The 23,331-nt window shown below is 37.6% G+C and overlaps 1 protein-coding gene across 3 annotated transcripts in view; it reads left to right on the top strand.

The window, feature by feature from the left end:
- Nucleotides 1-4,804, top strand: part of PRDM11 (PR/SET domain 11) — a 48,747-nt gene extending 43,943 nt beyond the window's left edge. For all 3 annotated transcript variants that reach the window (XM_081314240.1, XM_081314241.1, XM_081314242.1), the window contains one exon: nt 217-4,804. In XM_081314240.1, the coding sequence (XP_081170366.1) occupies nt 217-2,378 (2,162 nt within the window). In that variant the 3' untranslated portion in view covers nt 2,379-4,804. The remainder of the gene's footprint in view (nt 1-216) is intronic.
- Nucleotides 4,805-23,331: the final 18,527 nt, after the last annotated feature.

The raw sequence follows: 23,331 nt of genomic DNA, 5'->3' as shown, positions 1-23,331 counted from the left end.
AGGTTACTTTTTACAATTGCTTAGACTTTAGGAAATTAGGACTTAAAAAAGGATTTATAATTCAATATTACTTCAAATAACATATTCATTTTCATTGAAAACAGGGGACATGTGTAGATATGGATGAAGTGTTGTGGAATTACCGTACTGTTTTATGTTGTTTTCTAGAACTTTGTCTGGAATTTTCTGTAATTCTTTTTTTTTTTTTTTGGGCAGCTTCAGAAAGCATCATGTCTGTTCCTACCATAATGGAAGATGATGATCAGGAAGTAGATTCAGCAGATGAATCCGTTTCCAATGACATAATTACAGCCACAGATGAGCCCTCCAAAATGTCTGCTGTCACCAGGAGGATTCGGCGCTTCAAGCAAGAGTGGCTAAAAAAATTTTGGTTTCTGCGGTACTCTCCGACGTTGAATGAAATGTGGTGTCATGTCTGTCGGCAGTACACAGTACAGTCTTCTCGAACTTCAGCCTTCATCATTGGCTCAAAGCAATTCAAAATCCACACTATAAAACTTCATAGCCAGAGTAATCTCCACAAGAAGTGCCTGCAGCTCTACCGGCTCAGGATGCACCCAGAGAAGACAGAAGAGATGTGTCGAAATATGACTTTATTGTTCAATACAGCCTATCATTTAGCTATGGAAGGCCGGCCGTATTGTGACTTTCGACCTCTTGCAGAACTACTGAGAAAGTGTGAACTCAAAGTGGTGGATCAGTACATGAATGAGGGAGACTGTCAAATCTTAATCCACCATATTGCTAGAGCTCTTAGAGAAGACCTCATTGAACGAGTGAGGCAGTCTCCTTTCCTCAGCATCATTTTAGATGGGCAGAGTGATGACTTACTTGCTGATACTGTTGCAGTTTATGTGCAGTATGTCAGCAGCGATGGACCTCCTGCCACGGAATTCCTTTCTCTCCAGGAACTGGGATTTTCTACAACAGATAGTTATGTTCAAGCGTTAGATCGGGCTTTTTCATCTCTGGGAATCAGGCTGCAAGATGAAAAGCCAAGTGTTGGTTTGGGAATAGATGGTGCTAACATTACTGCCAGTCTAAGAGCTAACATATATATGACAATCAGGAAAACTCTACCTTGGTTGCTCTGCTTACCTCTAATGGTATACAAGCCGCACTTGGAAATATTGGATGCAATTAGTGGAAAAGAACTACCCTGCCTTGAGGAGCTAGAGAACAACCTGAAGCAGCTACTCAGCTTTTACCGTTATTCTCCCAGGCTGATGTGTGAGCTAAGGGTCACTGCTGCTACTCTCTGTGAAGAGACTGAGTTCTTGGGAGATATTCGAGCAATCAAATGGATCATTGGGGAACAAAATGTCCTCAATGCTCTCATCAAGGACTACCTGGAAGTAGTGGCCCATCTGAAAGATGTCAGTGGCCAAACACAAAGAGCAGATGCTTCTGCTATTGCCTTGGCTCTCTTGCAATTTCTTATGGACTATCAATCCATTAAATTGATATATTTTTTGCTTGATGTCATTGCAGTCCTTTCACGACTTGCCTTCATTTTTCAAGGTGAATACCTCCTTATCTCCCAAGTGGATGATAAAATAGAGGAGGCCATCCAAGAAATTAGCAGACTGGCAGACTCTCCTGGGGAATATCTACAGGAATTTGAGGAGAACTTCCGTGAAAGCTTTAATGGTGTTGCTGTGAAAAACCTACGGGTGGCTGAAGCCAAATTCCAGTCAATTCGAGAAAAAATATGCCAGAAGACCCAAGTGATTCTGGCTCAAAGATTTGAACTTCGCAGTCGGGCATTTGTGAAAGCCTGCCAGGTTTTTGATCTTGCAGCTTGGCCCAGAAGTGCAGAAGAGCTTATGAGCTATGGCAGGGAAGATATGATGCAAATATTTGAACATCTGGAGGCAGTGCCATCTTTTTGCACAGAAATCAGCAGAGAAGGCATAGACACCAGAGCGAGTTTGCTCATGGAATGGCGAGAACTCAAGGTGGATTATTATACCAAAAATGGCTTTAAAGATTTAATCAGTCATATTTGTAAATATAGACAGAGATTTCCTCTTTTAAATAAAATAATCCAGATCCTCAAAGTCCTTCCCACTTCCACAGCATGCTGCGAAAAGGGAAGAAATGCTCTTCAGAGAGTGCGCAAAAACAATCGTTCCCGACTTACTCTGGAACAACTCAGCGATCTTTTGACAATTGCTGTAAATGGACCACCTATTTCCAACTTTGAAGCTAAACGGGCACTAGACAGTTGGTTTGAGGAGAAATCTAGCAATAGTTATGCACTGTCTGCAGAAATGTTAAGCAGGATGTCCACCCTGGATCAGAAACCTGTGCTGCAAAGCATGGACCATGGATCGGAATTTTATCCTGATATTTAGCAAGGAATGCCTCTTGTTTAGAGAGCTGGTGATTTTTTTTTAATCAATACTCTAAGCTTTGATATATTACACAGACACCCACGCACACACAGATGCACATGTATGACGTAAACTCACACTGAAAATGTAAGCGGATCTCATGGAAGCTAAGAGAAATACAGCAACATTTAATATGTACTGACATCTTCAACAGTGGCAGCTGCAATGTAGGTGGCAACCTTTCATTTTTCAGAAACATGTACTGGGGCCATAGTCTGCATTATCAACCTGACTCAATTGATAAGCTAGACATGGCAGGCCAATGTCATCCTACGTCTCTCTATGCTTTCATGTGTATGTCTGTTTTTTATCTCTCTCGTATTTTCCTTTTGTTAGTCAGCTATTGAGCCATTTTAGCCCTTTGCTTATCATCATTGGGATTTCTGAGCCCTGTGTGCACATCTTGGAATTTGTTTCTAGCTTCTCCAGGTCATCTAGGTTAGATTGGATCCTTCTGGTAATCTGGTTAATTTTCATGCTATTGTCAATTAGCTAGAATAATTTTTTTTTAGCATGACACATCAGTGGGCAGTTCCGGTGTTAGGCAAAATGTCCTGTGAAAACTCTACTAACAAGTTCATATATCTTCGTACAATATTGATAGCATGTTCCTGTGAAAAATAGCATAATTCAGATTAGGGAAATGGGGAATGTTTTTGCATTTATATTTTTATATAGCGGGGATAAGAAAATTAATTACAATTCTTTACTGAAAACCCAGGCTGCTGTGGAAGCTAGATAGCCAATGAGTCAAATCCTTTAAGAGGATATAGACTCCAGGGCTTAAAAATATACATATGCTAATTTTATGTTATTTATACTTGGTCTTTATAATCAGAAATTGATTGTGTTTTCTGTTTGTTTGTTTGTTTGTTTGTTTTTAATAAGTGAAAGAAATACCTGCCGTCTTTGTGTGGCAGGATATATCAATGCAAAATCCATCTTTATTGCTTAACAAATCTCAAGGTCCTTTGCCTGGTTCACATATCTTTCTTTTACTAACATTTAAAGTTCCAATAAGTGGCTAAAAGAAAAAACAGAATATTGTGCATATACCTGTGAACTTCTTTCAAAGAGCGCATAGTCTAATAGATATGTGGACTATGAAATTGGGAGATCCATGCATTCTGAAGAACATTTTTTTAGCTTAATAAAAAAAGGATTGTTTAGGATAAACAAGCCTAAACAAGCCTCCACATTTGTTTGTGCCATACCCTTCTGGTATATCATAAAGCAGTATTGGGAAGTTTTGGCTGTACTAGATGCTCACAGGAATAAATAAAAATAATTTTGGCTGGAGGATTTACTAGGGTAGCATGTTTCCAGAGGGACTAAACTCATGCCAGTTTGCATTTTTTAAAAATACAGTAAAATGATGTCAGTTACACTGAACCTATCCATTTTCCTTCCCTCCATTCCCATTTTCTCCATCTTCTTCTGGTTAGTCTTGGTGCTAAATTTCTCTGGAACCGTTGCTGCTAGTAGGTAGTTTTTCATTTATCTAATGATATATTGCATTATTTTTAAACAATATGTTTTCAGTGATAATGTAGCATGTGGTTAAAACAGTCTTTCTCAGGACATATCTACACCGGCATCTTTTCCAGTATCGTTTTTGTTTGTTCAATTTTAATTTGTCTTATTCATTGTTCCTGTAATCATCCTGTCTTAATTTTTATAAGTACATTATCATTATTTGTAAGACTAAGCTTTTTTTAAATAATAATGTTGACATAGGGTATAAAAGAAGAGGGCATAATGCCTCCATACCACCTCCTAGGATTTGCAAATCGGTTGTAGTTTTCAAGAAAACCTGTCCAAGTCATCCCCAGGCAGAAGAGGGAAAAATATCTGAGGTCTTTATAATAAATGTACAACATTAGTATAAGACTTTAAAAATAAATAAATAAGGAAATAAAGGAGGAGTGGGGATGGCAGGTAGAAATTGGGATTTGGAATGGAACAATCCTTTGTCCAATCTAACTTCAAAAAAGTTAGCCCTTTGCTAAGGTGGTTACCAACCTCAGTCTGGGAGAAAGAAAGAGGAAGTGAATGATTAATTGAATCAATCACAGACAGGAAAGGGCATGGAGTTCAACACCTTTAGTCACTTCCCCTGCTGAAGGCTCATCTGCTGCCTTCTCATTCTATGCACTCTTTCTTTCTGCTTAACAGTGAAGCCCATAAATTTGCCCCTGGTTCATTAGTTAATTTGCAGGTGACATTTAATATTGGATTTCAGCGATTCCCTTTCTTCAATGTTATATATTCGGTGATAACAAATACTGAAATTGATGAGATATCAAAGCCACGGGGCTTTGACCCCTCGATTGTATTTATGAACACTAGTAATATCAATGGAGCTACAATTATATATATATATATATATATATATATATATATATATATATATATATATATATATATATATATATATGATTTTTCTAAGCATTGGGACAACACATGGTTCAGAAAGCATTGCTATGACCAAAAGCGCTTATATGGATAGGCAGTAAGAGAAAATCCTTGTATTCCATGGTTTATACCATTAAGAAAACCATTAACCCTGTTTTTTCCTTGAAAATGTTTCACTTCTTGGATGAGAAGTGAAATGTTTTCAAGGAGAAAAGTAAGAAAGTCCAGTTGCCTTTTGGAAAGCACCTTTGGGACAACCATGACCTGGATGATTGAGAATCTCCATAGACATTCACCCTGGTATCTTCAGTTATACTTACTCCAATTGAACTATTGCCACTTATTGAAACAAAATACTTCTTGTTGGATGATCTTTACTTTTACTGTTGTCAATGTTTTAGCCTCTGGCCCATTTACCCCATGCAGTTGATTAAAAAGAAATCTTTTGACACTGATTTTTGGAAAGAATTAATATAAGAGAACCTTTCAAGCAAGTGAACTATGTTGACAATTTCCAGGATTTAGAAGAGAATTTGTGCTTTGCAGCACTTCTTCCCTTTGTGTGCCTGTGTTATAATAGCATGAATATATTAAATAGAGGGAACCCAACCTATGATTTACATAGATGCAGCAAATTTTAAAACACGGCAAGTATAATACAGTTTTTTAAACATTAAAGATTAAACTTACAGATGCTTTCTAACATTGCAATATTTTAAAGTTACTTCCTGTTCATATATAATTAGTTAATATAATGTGGGGTCAAAAATTGGATCATCTTATATTTTTCTTTTCAGCTATACCAGTACTTTTTATGCTACAAAAAGGGTTTCCATAGCTGGGCTCAGGAATTTGTCAGTTTCTCTTATATTCAAAGTCCAGGTTCTTAGCATTTGAAGAAATTGTATGCAGTGTTCCACTTCTGATGTTGTGTTACTTCCAAAATGTAAACATAAGTATGACAGCATCATTAAATTTCTATACACCTGTTGATATCAGGTGAATGATAGATAATTATTTTGGCTAATTAAGTTGATAAAAGAATTTCCTAAAATAAAATAATGGTTCAATTTCAATCAATTCTATCTCACCGCAGTCATATATAAGATTTAGTAGATGCACCAAAATAAAAGATTCCTTTTTTGTCATATTATAATTGAAAGTATAATTATTTGGCAAATGTTCTAGTGGAGAAGGATAATATAAAGGATTATTGATTTGTGTGGTGAAACGTGATATGAGGAAGTAATAATCTATCTTTAACCCTAGATGATAGGAAAAAAACCCCTCTATTTAGAATTATTAGGGAGGTGGGGGCAAGGGGGTTTTCAGGATTATCTTTTCATTAAAAAGTTGACCATGCTATTATAAAAATGTGTATGGTCATATTCTCAAATACAAGCTGAATTAATTAAAGTGAGAAAAAAGGACACTAGAGGGCATCCACAGTTAATAGATCAGTCCTTGTCTATTGCAACTGCTTTACCTATTAATTACGAAAACTACAGTTAGTGTTATTAAAAGTACTTTTTTTAGTTTTTTCCCTGGAATGAGGAGATAAAGGGGTCAAGCTCAGAAGATCTAGTTCTGAAATCTAAATAGATCTAATAACCTCTTTCATTTAAGCAAGGAACTACTTTTGTGAGGGTGTGATCTTTACATGGCAAAAAGATCAACATGTGATGAATTATTTGTAATCTACTTAGTGCCTGTGACCATCTTGACAAGTAGGGTCTGGTTTCAGATTTTGCAATTATCAGTCAACTCAGGCTTTTACAGGTGTGATTCCATTTGGCACAAGCATAGTAAACACACATTGATTTGATGCTAAATCCAACCTGGTAGTGTATAAAATCTCTATAACCATCAGGCCTGGCACAGCACTAATTATAAAAATGAATTCAGGCAACAAACTTTCTTCCAATTTTATCAAAAGCACAATGAACATGCATGGGTGATGTGAGCTTGTACTCTAAAGAGAGATGATTCTGCCATCCTGATTTTTGTACTGAAGTGCCTGTTTCTTGCACTTTTTGCCAGTACTGGTTCATAAAGAACATTTATATATTGAGACCATAGCACATATGTGCCCATAACAAAGTATTTCAGGTTATACAGTATTTCTACTACTACTGTTTCTACTAGTAAGTTACTGTCAAACTTGCATAGCAGAGTGAAAACGCTCAGTTAGAATCCTTCCTCAGTTTAATAAAATTCTTCTTAAGCACTAGAAATCTGTTCCATAGCCATCATATCTCACTGCACTAAAATCTATGCAATTCTTATCACCCCTTGCAGGCAAGTAAAATGCATATGCATGAAACTTGGTATATGTCTACACTATCAATTTGTGTGAGGTGCAATCTAAATATATTATATTGGTGGGACCTGAGCTTTGAAAATGCTCTTCTTTTGAGTGGGAATTCAGCACACTCTTTTCCCTCCTAGATTGCACTCATTGGCCATGCTCTGGATAATCAAGCACTTTAACATTGTATTGATCTCAGTGGAAAATTTAAGAATAAGTCTTATAATTATTTGGTTCCCCCCACTGAAATCAGTTAAATAAAAGACTTCAACTTTAGCTAGATTAGGACAATACTCTATAAGGCTTACCCATTGTAACAATCAATGTAAGAAACAAACTCACATGCTTATATATCACTATATAAATATTCTTTCTCATTCATATGCACACATGCATATCAATGAGAATAGTTTGTGTGTGTTTGTGGAAGTATATAAAAACAAATTTTAGAGAGAGAAGCAACTGTTCTATCATAAACAGGTCCTGAGTTTATGTGAGGAATACAGCACTGATTATCACTGTTCTCGGTCTTAGCATATCTATATTTGTTTATAGTCTTATTTTGGGCGTCTGTTTCTCTTGGGATAACTATTGATTAGAAAACATTGCTATGGCCAAGAAAGGGATATATATTTTTTGCTAGCATAACTGATCATATGCTAAAGTTCATATAACAGTATTGGGACCATCTTATAATGAATGAAAATGAACCTTACCTCTCCTTGTTACATAGAGTGTACATCCCGGTACCTATGTTCTCACTTTGGCAAATATATATATATATTATATATGATTTATTTGTGCACTTTCCCCTCTGCTTACCTTGACTTAATGAGTGCAAACTGCAGGTTATTGCTCCCTGGTTGATAAAGCATGATTGTTCATTAAATTTGAAATATGATCCTTGGATTTATCATGCCAAGCCAAATTACATTGATTTCAGTGGTTCATGCTCAGGCAACTTAGGACAAGAACACAGCATTTGTTACCCAAGGACAAGAGAAGAGTAAGAACTGTACGGAGAAGGGATATAGCATGAAAGAAAAGCTTAAGTAGAAAGGCAGGGAATAAATAGGTAAATAAAGCTCTTGAACAGAAAGGTGAATTGGGAGCGTGTGTGAGATGGGCACACGTTATCTTGATGAGGCACTGTGCACTGAGGAAAAGCCACTTTGCTTCAGAAAGATTAGTTTCTGCACATAGGGTGCACCGGCACAGAAGGTGTTTCGCATTGAACCAAGTGGCACGGTAGCACTTAGAAGTGGGGGACCATTTCTCTTTGTAAGAGTGTTTCAATTGAAGCAAAGTACCTCTTTGGGGCTTTGCGTGGCTCTATAAAATAAGCAAATATACTTAGCTGAGGAGTCGTGCTAAAGGTCTTCCCAGTACAGGCGATTGCATTACTGTTCCTCAGCTACCTACTTCCATTCTTTTGGGTTATTTTTCAAAGCGCAGCTAATTTCTCACTGTTTATTGAGCAATCTCAGTTGATCATGTAAGGGGTTTTCAGGATGGTCAGTAGGTATGGTTCATCAGACACAGAATACTGTATCCTGAACACTGTATTAATTTAGTAATGTTGGCTTAAGGCATTATGATTGAACCACTCCAGTAATATAATGTTAATATGACTATATTCTTTTTGGTATGAATGGGAAATAAGGGGGGGATGTTGGCAGAGGTATGCCATAGTTTTCTTCATTAATGTTTGTGAAACATATGCTCAGAGCTTTATGAGCTACATATCCTCTTTTCTTTCTCAGACATGAACAAAGCCATTTGGATTTTTGCAGCTGAAAATCCATTTCTGCTGATAAGGCAGGTATCCTAAGCATTAGTGACTAAGTTGCCACATTGAAAGAATGGGGGAATTTAAGATTTGGACTTCCAATCGTACTGGCACTATATATTATCTTATGCAAGTTTTATTAGTAGCATTATTAGTATTATTATTATTATTAGGGGCTGGAAGGGAGAATGTGGGAATCGCTTTTTTCTCCACCATGTGACTGCTTGCACTGGCGTTACGCAGCTTTGTGGTTGAGCGAGCTTGTGCTGAACACATCTGCTGATAAAGTTTTGTTACCTTCTTGTACTATGCCACACAACTCTGGAAACTCACCTCAGTTACAAACCTGGCTGACCTGAAACTCCTGAAGTTTCAGAATAATGGCTACCTAAAATCTTTTCCTCAGGACTGAATCTCATGGATAGTTATATTTTCATGGCTATTGGACTTTCTTCCAGCCCATGTGCTGCCAACAAAGCACCCTCACTCTACACCAAAATCTCTCTACACCGCACTTCTTCCCAGCTGATTCAAGAGAAGTGCATCACCCAAACGGTTGACTGTTATGGAAGTACAACAAGGAGGTCTGCCAGATCTCTCTCTTGCAGGCATTCCCACACAATTCACTTTACAGATACAAGTGGGGGTGGGGTGTGCCTCAGACCTCCTCCTATTTGCCTTTGTCCCTCTTCCCCTCACAGACTCAATTCCAAACTGCTTGATCATGCACATGTATAAATGATGGGAGGGGGAGAAACAAACTAGAAATCTATTACGTATGTATTAAAAATGTTACTATCACACCTTTTCTGACAATGTTTTTAAAAATGTCATTACTTTGCAGACTATGCTTTATAGTACCTGTGTGAGAGGGGCTAGGACACTGGATACGACTAGAGCTATGTTGATATATAATAGTATGTACACAAGAACTTTCATTTTGTCATACATTATACTTGTAATGTAATATGATTAATTAAAAACACTTCTGTTTATTAAAGTGAGTCAGAATATCTATTATATGAAGACATGGGCGGAAGCTTATTGCATGTTAATTGTTGTTAGTCTTTAAAGCGTCGGAATAGTCCTTATTGTTTTATAACATGTTTGATAAACTCTCCATTAAAATGGAAACAACGTGCATTGGAAAGAGATGGCTTCAATGGAGATTGTCTGTTGTTTGCCCTTATAAATCACTGCTTCTCAGTTGGGGTTTCAGTAGAGGCACCTCACTTCTACTCATCTGCTCTCCAGACTGGCCATTTTTAGCCAGTTGATAGCCATGGCAAATGTCAAACATATTTTCTCAAACTTATTTTCTCAAATTGCACTTTGCAATTTTTGTCTCCTGCTTTGAACATAGGTAAAGGTAAAGGTTCCCTCGCACATGCGTGCTAGTCGTTTCCTACTCTAGGGGCCGGTGCTCATCTCCGTTTCAAAGCCGAAGAGCCAGCGCTTGTCCGAGGACGTTTCCGTGGTTATGTGACCAGCATGACTAGACGCCAAAGGTGCACAGAATGCTGTTACCTTCCCACCGTAGTGGTCCCTATTTTTCTACTTGCATTTTTACGTGCTTTCGAACTGCTAGGTTGGCAGAAGCTGGGACGAGTAACGGGCGCTCACTCTGTTACGCGGCACTCGGGATTCGACCCGCCAAACTGCCGACCTTCTGATCGACAAGCTCAGCGTCCTAACCCACTGAGCCACCACTTTGAACATAAACATCATTTAAGATTTTGAAGACCATGTCAAACTTTCCATAGTGGACTGAGGATTGGGAAGGGAAGAAGAGAACTCTTCTCTTCTCAATACTAGAGACTACCCACTCACTAAGAATGTCACAAGTGACTAAGACTATATTGACCACTTTCTGAGAAAGCTTTGACCTACAGAGCTTTTCTAGACATACTCTCTCTCCTCAAGAGTCAGATGAAGTGTTTCGACCTCACCAGATTTTAGCAGTCTAGCAGTTTAACCTTGACAGAAATACTAAACCTGCATGAATTTTCAGTCTCTTTACATTACATTACATTAATCAGGCATGAGGATGACAACATTTGGCATTAATAATATGTTCCCCCCCATTCATATTAGTTATGTTGACTACAATGTTACAGTAATTAAGGCTAGATAGCCAAGCAATTCACAAAAATAACATTAGAATATAATCAGATAGTTAACACTCACTCTCTAGATAACTGCACTCCATAATGTCATGCTGGCCAGATGACCATGGAAATGTCTTCGGACAGTGCTGGCTCAATGGCCTTGAAATGGAAATGATCACTGCCCCCTATAATCAGCAATGACTAGTGAAGTAAAATCTGCAAGGACTCCTTTACCTTTTTTTACCTAAAGAAAAACCTCCTATTGGTAGCATCAGCCATGTTACCATGGCTGTCTTTATTGCAAAAGGTGGGAATAGGAGACAGATGTTCTTCAAAGATTTTTTTCCAGAAGAAAAGGAATAGATGCTTATGTCCTTGTGAAAAATCATTGTCCCTGTGACCCTATCTGCTCATACCTATATGCACGTGCAAAAATGTGTGATTTACGTACCAATTTGATATTGTTTTATGATTTAAAAACAAATACACAACTACATGTGTATTTCTAGCAGACATATTTCCTAAAGAAAATATAAGGAAAAGTCTCCTTTGAGCCAAGCTGGACTCCATATGACAAATATGTTTTGTTGGTTTTGATTTTTTTTCCCAGAACATAAAAGTGGTTTTCCACTGCTGCATTCTAGAGTCTTATTTTTACCTCTCAGGGCAAACTACACCCTTAGATTTCCCCAACCAAGTGCTAACCAAGTTTCACTCTGCTTAGTGATATAAAAACAAATGTTGAGACACTCAAAAGACTACAGAGAAGAGCAACAGAGATGATTAGGGGACTGGAGGATAAAGCGTTATGAAGAATAGTTGCAGGAATTGAGCATATCTAGTTCAGTGAAAAGAAGGACTAGGGGTGAAATGATAGCAGTCTTCCAATATCTCAGGGGCTGCCACAAAGAAGAGGGGGTCACCTTATTCTCCAAAGCACCTGAAGGCAGAACAAAAAGCAATGGATGGAAACTAGTCAAGGAGACAATCAAACTAGATTAGAACTAAGGAGAAGTTTCCCGACAGAACAATTCATCAGTGGAATGACTTGCCTCCAGAAGTTGTGGGTGCTCCATCAATGGAGGTTTTTAAGAAGAGATTGGACAACCATTTGTCTGAAATGTTACAGGATTTCCTGCTTGAGCTGAGGATTGGACTAAAAGACCTCCATGTTTCCTCCAACTTTGTTATTTTGTTATTTTGTTTAGCATATTACAAATATTTGTATTCTTGATCATGCAAACTAGCTATCTGTCCAGTGAGAAGCAGAACCACAAGGAATATATATGTAACTTCTTGCCAGCCAAGGGCTTCTTTTCCATTCAACAATTCATCTATCTGATCCTCCCTTTGCTTCTGCTTAAATGCTGCCGACCGTACCAGAGATAAATTACAGCAGAATCTCATTTATTTGCTCTCCTCCTGCTCCCATCTTTTATTCCATCAAAGCATTTTGCCTCCTTCTCGTGAAAGTGTGACAGAAACTGTCTGATACATAGAAACAGCTTTTTGATTGCATGATGCTAGATCTTCCAGCTCACTCTAATTATGAGCAAATGGCCTTATGCTGAAGCTGCCTTGAAAGGCCATGTTCTCTGAAGGAATAAAATAATCCTTTTCTCCTGTTCAAAGTCCCATTATGTGTGCCTGATGTGTAAAACATAATGAAAAAGAAACTGGCATTGGACTTTAATCAAGTGAGAGTAGCAGCTTTTCTGGTTTGGTTTGGTTTTTTTCCCCCCTTCAGTATCAGCACTCCAGTAATGGAAAAGAGGATATGCATATAAAAAGCAAAAATATTTCTGCTCTGAAATGGATTTTCCTCATCAATTTTTATTCACATACACTGGTCTCTGAAACCATATAGTCGTATTCATAATATCCCAGGAAGAGACATGGTTTCTGCTGATATTTTCAAGGGAGGTGAGGAAAAATGATTCAAAAGTATGAATTTTCTGATATTGCTGACTGGTTTCCATGGAGATATTTGCCATCTTATCCATCTCTATTTCCCCACCTCCACTACTTTTTCTGAAATCCCAGAAAGATGAGTGAGACAACAGTAAAAGGGTAAAGCAGATTCTAGCATATTAAACCTTAAACCTTTGCAAGCAAAGCAAACATCTTTGACAGGCTGTCATTTCAGGAATGTCCATCAACTGTCACTGACCATTTATCTATTTTTTAAATTAAAAAATACAAAATGTAGACAAAACAAATAAATAGGATAATCCTTACACTTTAAAAAAAAGATGAAGGGAAGAAAAAAACAAATGAAAACATTTATCTCATACATGTTTACATATCAATATCCACTGGTTTAACAATATAGTACAATAGTATAATCAAATACAAAATATTATTTTAAAATATAAAAGCTCTGCTAGAATTAAAATTAGGCTATAATTTTAGACATAGAAACTAAAATGTGGATGCTGCACAAATCCATATATTAAATTATGACCCCAAAATGGTTTTCAATTAGAATTAAATTCTGCAGCAGATTTGCTTTTTAAATGTAAGGCTATTCTGAACATTGAGATGTGATCCCACCATTTAGTTAGCCATTTATTTAAAGAAGGAAGTACTGAATAATGGGGGAGGCTACTTCAGACATGTCTGGCCCCAGTCCAGGGCTACTCTGTTTCAGGACTATTTACCTATTGGAAGCTTACATCCCCATTAAGATGGAACCTCGTTACCTTCCCCCCCTAAAATTACATCATTCTGCAATGTTTTTGTTTTCTTCCTTTAACTGAAAAAGTAGTCAGCCTTCAGCCATTGTTTTGCAGGTGCAGTCCTTTTGATCTCTTTTGGCTTGAACTGTCAGTTGTCCAGAATTTTCATAAAGTAATCTTATACACGCCTTAAAATCCAGAAACCACTTCCAATTCAAGACTGTACAAGACATGCTCCAAATCTCTAAAGCTGCAAAGCAAGCTGGTCATTTGCCTGAAAAGAGTGTGTGTGGGGGGGGGGGAGTGAAATACCTCTTTCAAAGCCCTATCTTGGTATTCTCCTAGCTCAGGGGTAGGCAACCTCAGCTCTTTTATGACTCATGGACTTCAACTCCCAGAATTCCTGAGTCAGCTATGCTGACTCAGGAATTCTGGGAGTTGAAGTCCATGAGTCATAAAAGAGCCGAGGTTGCCTACCCCTGTCCTAGCTGCTTCTTCTCCTAGTCCTGTTGTGTCTCAAGACAGGTTGCTACTTTTACTGATTTGAGAATCAATGGAATTATATTTCTGATGTTTTTTTCCGTTGGACCACTTCTGCAGCATGTGCAAACCTCTCAGTAATCTCTGGAAATGTAATTTGACTGAAAACTGCTCCCACCTGCATATTAAAAGACAGATATTGCTTTTAGAATGGGTTGCTGTCCAGAGCAGAGTCTAGAGTGAAAGTAGCACTTTAACAAGCCTATAAGTATATCCCAGCAAATTCTGAAAGTATTGCATGCAGCAAATCCTATGAGAATATTATAAAAGCAAAATTGCATTACAGGTCTTTCAACTCAAGCTAGGCCAAATGAATAGTTAGACTGAATTGTCTATTTTCAGCTGGGAGATAGTGAAAATAGAAGGCAATTTCTCCAGTGGGATAACAGATACCTCCAACGGGAAGGATTTTGGGGAAATGTGGCTTTCATCTATAACCGCAAAAGGGGAAAAATGATAACATATATTTTGGAGTTAGTGAGGAATCAAGAGTTTGGGAATTTGCATCAAGTCAGTGGTGATTTGTAGACAATCCACTGGGATGCATTCAGCCTAAGATGTAGGGAAAACTAGGACTGAAAATTCTCATTGAATGAATATGGAATGCACAGTGAGAAAATTATGTCACAGATATGAGATATTGGCTAGGGACAATTTGTACAAAGAGAAAGGAAATGATAAGAAATAACAATATACTTTCTTAACCGTAGCAAATCTTTGCCAACAGTTTTTAATATTTATATATGAATATATAAATCACCTCAATCAGCTGATTCTAAATGGTGTAAAAGAGAAACAACCAACAATAAATTAATATAAAAGTAAAGGTAAAGGTTCCCCCACACGTGCGTGCTAGTCGTTTCTGACTCTAGGGGCCGGTGCTCATCTCCGTTTCAAAGCCGAAGAGTCAGCACTTGTCCGAGGATGTCTCCGTGGTCATGTGGCCGGCATGACTAGACGCCAAAGGCACACGGAACGCTGTTACCTTCCCACCATAGTGCTCCCTATTTTTCTACTTGCATTTTTACGTGCTTTCGAACTGCTAGGTTGGCAGAAGCTGGGACGAGTAACAGGCGCTCACTCTGTTATGCAGCACTCGGGATTCGACCTGCCAAACTGCCGACCTTCTGATCGACAAGCTCAGCGTCCTAACCCACTGAGCCACCGCGTCCCTTTAAATTAATTAATTAATATACTGCACAATAAAATTTAATACAACATACAGTAACAATTCCATTGCTGGTGTTAGGATTTCCCGTACATCACATCTTTCGTATAACCCAGAGTTCTGATGATACCTAACCCCAACTGATGAATTATCTCCAAGTACTAAGCAGGATGGAGGAACAGACGGAAACTGTTTTCCCCTGTGACAATCAACTGGAGCTGCCCAGTCGGGAAGAACAGAACCAGAGACTGTGTCAAATCTTGTATGCACTCCATAGATTGACAATATCAAAGTTATTAAGAAGTCTAGCAAGATAAGGCTTCACATACTTATTTTATCCAAATTGTGCCAGAAGTCATCCATGATGGTCTCAGCCCAGACATGGATTTTGCCACATATCCAGAACCAATCTTCCAGGGTTCTCTGTAATAGTTGTCTCTCCAAAAAGGGGTGCTAGATTTGGAATGATACTGTAGTTCTCACATAGAAACAGATCCAAGGCAGGATTGGATGATAGGGTGAACCAATGCTTCTTTCATGGAATTAATCTCTTTTAATGACTTTTGCCTGGCTCTATTCCCTAACTCTTGCTTGGCTGCTTCAGCTAACTAGGAAATGCAGGATTTAAGTCCACAGATGGCACAGTTAACATTAGGTAGAACCCCATTTATTACTTTGGGGTTTCAAGGCTCTAAAACTCCTAAGGAAGTGGCACTCCCATCTCATTGGATATTGGATCTTCACAGAACTGTGAATAAATTGAGAAGACAACAGATAGATAGCTTCAGGAAAGGAAGATCACAAATCAACTTGCTCTCTTAAGTGACATGGAGTTGGGGAGGAAGATCCCTCTTTTTGAAGTGTTGAAAACAAGAAGGAAGAAACCCTGTTTGCAGACTTGGTAAAAAATCAGGTGAGAAAGTGAAGGGAGGGAAGGGGTGAACAGAGATCAGTGTTGACAGGTTGACACGAAAGGGCTGTTCTATTCTTGGGAAAGAGTGGGTTAAGGCATTTTTATCTGTGAATGTGGCTACCAGATATCATGAAACTGAAATGTGTGAGACCCTCTGGCTGACTGCAAGAATAGATGGAGAGTAGGGCAACGCTAGTGAAAAGCAGAAGACAGTAGGGCAGAAGATATGAGATATTGGAGATTTGGTGCCAATCTCTACTTCAGCAATAGCACCCCTTCGCCATCTCACTTTATGAACCAGGTTGTCTATTAGGCATCTTAGCTCAACACTGGAAGTTTTTAAGAAGAGACTGGACAGCCATTTGTCTGAAATGGTATAGTGTTTCCTGCCTGAGCAGGGGGTTAGACTAGATGACCTCCAAGGTCCCTTCCAACTTTATTATTATCATTGTAACTATCCTTTCTTTTAAAATGAACATTTTGCTGTCTAAAATTATTCTTTTTTATTTATTCCAGAAACTTCTCCAGTTGTTTTTAAACACTGGGTTCTATGTGTAATAAAACTAACCTTTACGTGTTTTACAATTTTTCTTATCACCTAAGGTAAGAAGTATTTTGTTACCTGTTCCCAGATAACTTATTTAGTCTATTTTAGAGCTGGAAATGAAACCTTGTTACCTCAAGGGACTGGAAAAAGAGTAAAACCCTTAAATGTATCTCTTTTTAAAAAAAAGGCTCAGGAATAATGCTAGCCATTAAGAAAATAAAAAGGGCATTTTTTTAAAGCACTTAAGATGGCTTTCAAACCAACAATCTACTCAATGTTAACTTAAGATCTTAAAACAATATGCTATTTTAGCTATACCAGTAAAATGAGCTTTATTACAATGAATGTTGAAAAGAAGTGGGTGGAGAAATGATGCTTGTTATGCCTTGTTAAAGCATTTTGATGTTTTAACCTTGCAGAAATAAATGTACTGATGATGTTACCTAGTTTGGTAATGAAACACCTTCAACAGAACAGACAAGCAGAAAGCATCAACATTTGCATCAATAAATGTAATTTATGTGTTTATGTATAAGGTAAATTCATTTGTAAATGTAACTCAATTTTGAGTACGTAAATACTGAGCTATATCATTGGCAACCATTTTACTGAAAGAAAAACATGGAGAGCATAACAATAGGAGAATTGTACAATGGGCAATATGATAGCCTGCACTCCACACTTAATATGATGAAAGCAATTGCCAAAGTTTTTCAATCTGGACACTTTAAAAATCAAGCTGACACGGGCAAGAACAGAAAGCTTAAATGGTATGCCCTCAGTGGTGGAACTGAAGTTCTAATTCAATTATTGAAAGTTGATCTAGTATCATTTATATGAGACATTTCAGTGAATTACATTTTATGATCTTTGGCCATAAAATGAAATGATTATCAAGTGCCTTATTAAAATGTAGTTTTTCCAATTTAAAACAAATGCGGTATAATTGGGACAACATCCAAATAAGCAATACAATTCAATCTGTATTTTATTGATTAATAGTAGCTTTATTTTGGTATGTGCCATGATAGTAAATACCAAGTCTTATATTTTTATTTTGTGCTTTAAACAGTAGTCACAACAACAACACATACTTCATTTAGTACAATAACAATAGTATTTTAAAATATTAAGTCAAAATGAAATATTGCTTCTGAGCCACTCTAATACATATTTCTCTACTATTTTCTTAGCTTGAGGCTTTGAGATATGTATCAAGGATTATGTACCTTTTAAAATAATCAATTCTTCATGCTTCTTTAATAGTTTTTTTTAAAAAAACAGATGATATATGTTTCCTCAAAATTCTGAAGTCAGATATCTTCAGACATCCCCCAGTCAAAAATGTATATCAGCAATGTCACCTTCGGCCTTAATAAAAGTAACCTGGACTGATAATATGATCAAACTGGCCTTTTCTTTCTTCTATAGATTCCAACTGTTCTCTATGTCTCTTCCTTGTTGCTACAGCAGCATATTCTGCATCAGGCCCTGATTGTCATGGATGGAAATAAACTTATTACTGTGTACAATACAGGAAGAGAACGAGTACCTAATTTTAAAACCACAAACACAAGAGACTTCACTACGGCAGATGACTTCAAATGGTCTTATAGAAGTCATACCATAAATGTTGGCTGTAAATCTGATCACTATCAATAATCAGAGCAAGCAGTTTGCCAGGGAAGGAAGGAAGTTCTTAGCTAGAACAGAATACGACAAAGTATTAAATAAGGAGCATATAGTCAGAAGCTCTCAGCAGTAAACTGTAAAACTGTTTGCCATGAAAGGAATGCATAATAAATTTTATCAAAGAGCTCATAGCTTGCATTCAAAGTGCTAAGGTCATTTAAAGAACTCAGAAGGAAGTGGGTGGTGGAAATACTGTATACCCATGTTTTGGTAACTGTTTCAGATGTTCCTAAAATTAGCCCTTTGCTAGCTTTTCAGCAATAAATTCCCCTTTCATTCCCTAATGATAATATTCCACTTTTGAAAACGTCATTGAATTTCTTTTAAGAATATTATAGAACTTGCTGTGGAAAATAACACCACAAGTAATGATGCTAGATTGCTGTCATTATCTAAAAAAAATGCAAGATTTATGTAAGCAATAGCAATAGCCCTTGGCAGTTTTGCTGTTATATGAATTTGACACAATTTTACTTAGTTGCTCCAGCACAGCAATTATGATAACTGTAAAAGGCTATGCGATACAAATTAATGTAATTGAGAGAGAACTTTAATTGTGACTAGATAACCCATGATTCATTGAGTCAGTGTTTTCAGAGATATTTCCTTACCTAAGCAGGCAAACAGGACCACGGGTGGACAAATAATGTAATCAGAATGACTTCTTGTTGGTTTCAACATTGAGTTTCTTTGTGGGGAGCTGGCAGTGAAGATCAGAAATCTTCTTTCCCTTCTCCCTTCTTCTCCCTCTTCCTGCTTTCCTTCTTTCCTGTTCTTTCCTTCTTCCCTCCCTCCCTCCCTTCCTTCCCTGTCTCCCTCCCTTATTTTTTTTTCCTTCTTTCCTTCTTTGTGTTGCTTCCCTCTCTCCCTCCCCGTTCCTTCCCTTCCCATAGACAGGTTAGTTGCAAGGCAACATACAAGTGGCCAATGCAGTGCAAGTGGATGTTGCACCATTTCTCTATTGACTTTCTCCCTACAAACTTCCCACAAGCAAATACTTTGCTAGTTGGAAGGTGGCCAGGAACATCAGTAATGATATCAGTTGCTTCTGGGTTCCCCCATTGACTTGTGGAAACTGTCACGGAATGTTAAAAATGAGAAACATGTGACCACAGGTGACTATGGCAATGTGGTGGTGGCACTGAACATCAGCAGCCCAACAGGACTGAAAATGGCAAAAAAAATCCCCAAATTTCATTCTTTCCGATATAATGGGCACCGGCATTCTGTAAATTAATCCATTTGAGATACTTTCGTTGATAAACCTTTGCCCTGTAATGCAGCATTTCACACAAATAAAGATTATAAAGTATCAAACAGAGTTTTAGTAATATGTAGATTATGGGGTCAAGATGTTTTCCTAAACATCCCTTAATAATGGTCTGTCGGACAATTTTACAATGAAATTTCCTACCAGAATGAAGCAGATGAGTAGAATTAAAAAAAAATTCATTTGCTTTCTTAATTCCCTACCCCCTACCAGATTATTTTTGCACTTTCAAATCCAGTCACAGCCTGTTCTTTTTTGGTAAAGATGTCTAGACTTTATCTTATTTCTTCAACTCAGAATCTTTTACAGCGTACTGAGTTACATAACTGATCTGTGGTTTGTTTTTTTAAGAAATTAAAAGGCAAAAAACAAATCCAGCTATCTGGGCTCAATTCCATATTCATCTTTTTGAGGGAATGTTTTATACATTTCTTCTTGAAATCAGCTTAATGAGGCCAATTAATCTTTTGTTTTAATGTTCCCAGCTAAAACAACAAAGAGTTGGTACAGTATCATTATACAGCATTATTAAGTGAAGAATTTACTGTATGCAGCATCAAACTCCCAGAGGAGCAACTCAATCAGGCAAGAATATATAAATAGGGACACTAAGCCTTAATAAGCCTTACCAAATTATATGGGTTATCCATTTTTTTCTTGGTTTTACTCCTTATTGAAAGGATCAAAGCTCCAGTGAAAGCTGCTGTGGCATTGTTTATGTCTTCAAATTAGTTCCCAGCAGCTCCTACTTCTTAGAATTCTGTAATAAATGAGCAACTTTTTAATCCATAGTTCTACTAGAATGCAAATTAAAGCATAACTCCATTGGAATTGGTGACTGCAATTAACTAGTGTTATTTTTTTAATATAAACATGCAGAATAAAGAAAAGGAATGAGGCGTTTCCTCCATCCACATAGGCAAGTGGTCAAATGATGATTAACTGTAGAAGAAATAACATATGGATGTAGGCTTTCACGACTGGTCTCTATGAAGCAGGAATGCTTCACAGCATTCTTTGGGAAAAATGGTCATAATTTAGGGTGTGTGTGTGTGTGTGTGTGTGTGTGTGTGTGTGTGTGTGTTTCACCAGCAGCTTTGGCTGGCATCTGCAGAGGCAGAGTGAGCTGCTTTGTTATGTACCTCACAAGCAACTGAAGAAGGGCTGACAACTCTGTATGTACTGTACTGTATGTCGTCTCGGGAAGCTGATTTCTAACTGGTCCATGCCACAGGAATTCCATGCCAGGAATCAGTTTCTTTGGACTCCCTTGGCACAGACCAATCTGAGATCATCTTGCCAGGTTCAAATGCAAGAGCCCAGGCCACCCAGTTCAATTGCCTGTGAGATGCCAAGAGGTACATTACAAAGCAGCTCACTTGCTTTGTAGAGCAAGTTGTTTGTTTTACAGCAGATTTTGCTTGTGCATGCCTGAGAGTATATGTATGCACAATATTCACAAATTCTCTCATAGGTCACTTCATGGTGGTATAAATGATACCGTTAACTTACTATTAATGATAGCATGTTATTTATAATTAATATTATAAATATGTATGTGCACACACCACAAATACATAGGTACATGTCCTGAAAAAACAATTAAAAGAAGTATGGCAAAAAATTATATGTGTATCTTCAACCATTGCAGCAAACACTCAGGAATATTTCACAGATATAACTAATATGAACAGCCTATATGTTATACTTTCCCTCCTTGACACATTTTTTTTCACTCATCAAATCCTAGATTCTAGTCCCGTTCACAGGAAATGAATTATTCAGCTATCCCTTCAGAGTCATTTGATGCACTTTGTTCACAGCCACATACAACACAGCTGGCTGGACTGCTATTTATGGCTTACCTTTACAGTTCTCCTGAAGAGGAAGAGACCATAACAGCTAGCATGAAGAAGTCTGGGAGGCCATCATTTTTTGTACTATTCCCCTCCCCCTCCTTTATTTCCAAAAACACTGAAAAAGAAAACTACAGCACACAATAAAGGACAGCAGATTTAGGAGAACTGTAGCCACCTGGTTGGCATCTGCCTTATCTTCTGAGGGATTGGGCTGGAATAGAACAGTGACAGATGCAATGTTCCTATAGCATCCCCATTTCCATAGAGTGGCTCTAGTATATTATTTAAATCTTGGGGGAAAGGAGGTCATTGAAAATTCCAAGCAGCAATTCAGATGATGTCATTGACCAGGGAGATTTAATTTAACAACATTTCCCTGAGTGTCTTTTGGGTGCAATTTAGCTTCTGATCTTGGCTTTTGTTAACATGTCATTAAGCGCAACACCCTTAGAAAATTGGAATTCAGTATTGTAAAAATGCAGCAAATCATTAGTTTACTATTAAAGACCTAAAAAAGCTAATGTGGTATAAATTAGTTAAATTATTTTTTTAAAAAAGTAAAAGTAAAGGTTTTCAACTGAGTCATGTCCAACTCTAGGGAATGGTGCTTATCTCGGTTTCTTGGATGAGGAAGTCAGCGTTGTCCGAAGACAATTTCTGTGGTCATATGGCCAACATGGCTACACACTTAAGGTGCATGGAACATTGTTACCACAGAAGGGTACCTATTAATCTACTTGCATTTGCATGCTTTCAAACTTCTAGGTGGCAGAAGCTGGGGCAAGTAACAGGAGCTCACCCTGTTACACAGATCTTGGGTCTTGAACCCTGGCTGTCAGTTCTCCAGTTGACAAACTCAGTGTCTTTAACCACTGAGCCATCATGCCCCCCTAAAATTTACTCAGAAGCATGACTTAAATCTGTATCCACCCACTGCACTTTGAATATCAGGAAAGAAGCGGGGAGGGGATTTTATGCCAAAGATGGCAAAATAGTGTGTTTATTATTGGGAATGATACTACACACTAATTAGGAGAGGGGGACACCATTTGCTACTTACCTCAAGGAGAGAGAATGCCCTGCTGAGAGATTCCATTGAAATGCAAATTCAGATTTTGAAGGGGTTTTTTTGTTGAAATTCTTCAGGAAGAGGAATAATTCAATAATTCAATTCCACCCATTATTCCATTGAGGTTCAAGGCTATTCTAGCTATGTCAACAGCAACCAAGGAAAGCACTGAACCATGCTTCCTATTTGGGTACCAGAAATGACCAAATTAATGTAATTTAATATCACATCTAATCGGACCTTGTTTATCAGTAATTTGCATTCTAATTACCTCTTATTAACTCTTCTGTTTAGCTCTTATAATATCCCTCCCCCTGGGTTTTTTTTTTTTTTGGTCTTGTCTCTGCCTGTAGACTGTAAATAGATTTTGGGGGGAAATTGTCCTCTTTTTCTTAGCCACATATATAGATGACATGGTATACATATCCCTGTATATATTAACAACCAAAAAATTAAAAATAGAGGTAGACATCTGCTGATTGTACAAGATACAAATTGCTAGGTAAATAATATCATAGTTTTTCAGAGCTTTCCAAGGTTATCAGATAGCTGCAATTG

This window comes from Vipera berus (assembly GCF_964194415.1).
Source record: "Vipera berus genome assembly, chromosome: 1".
Taxonomy (NCBI): domain Eukaryota; kingdom Metazoa; phylum Chordata; class Lepidosauria; order Squamata; family Viperidae; genus Vipera; species Vipera berus.
Note: the sequence above shows the minus strand (reverse complement) of the source record. Positions and strands in the feature narration are given on the sequence as shown.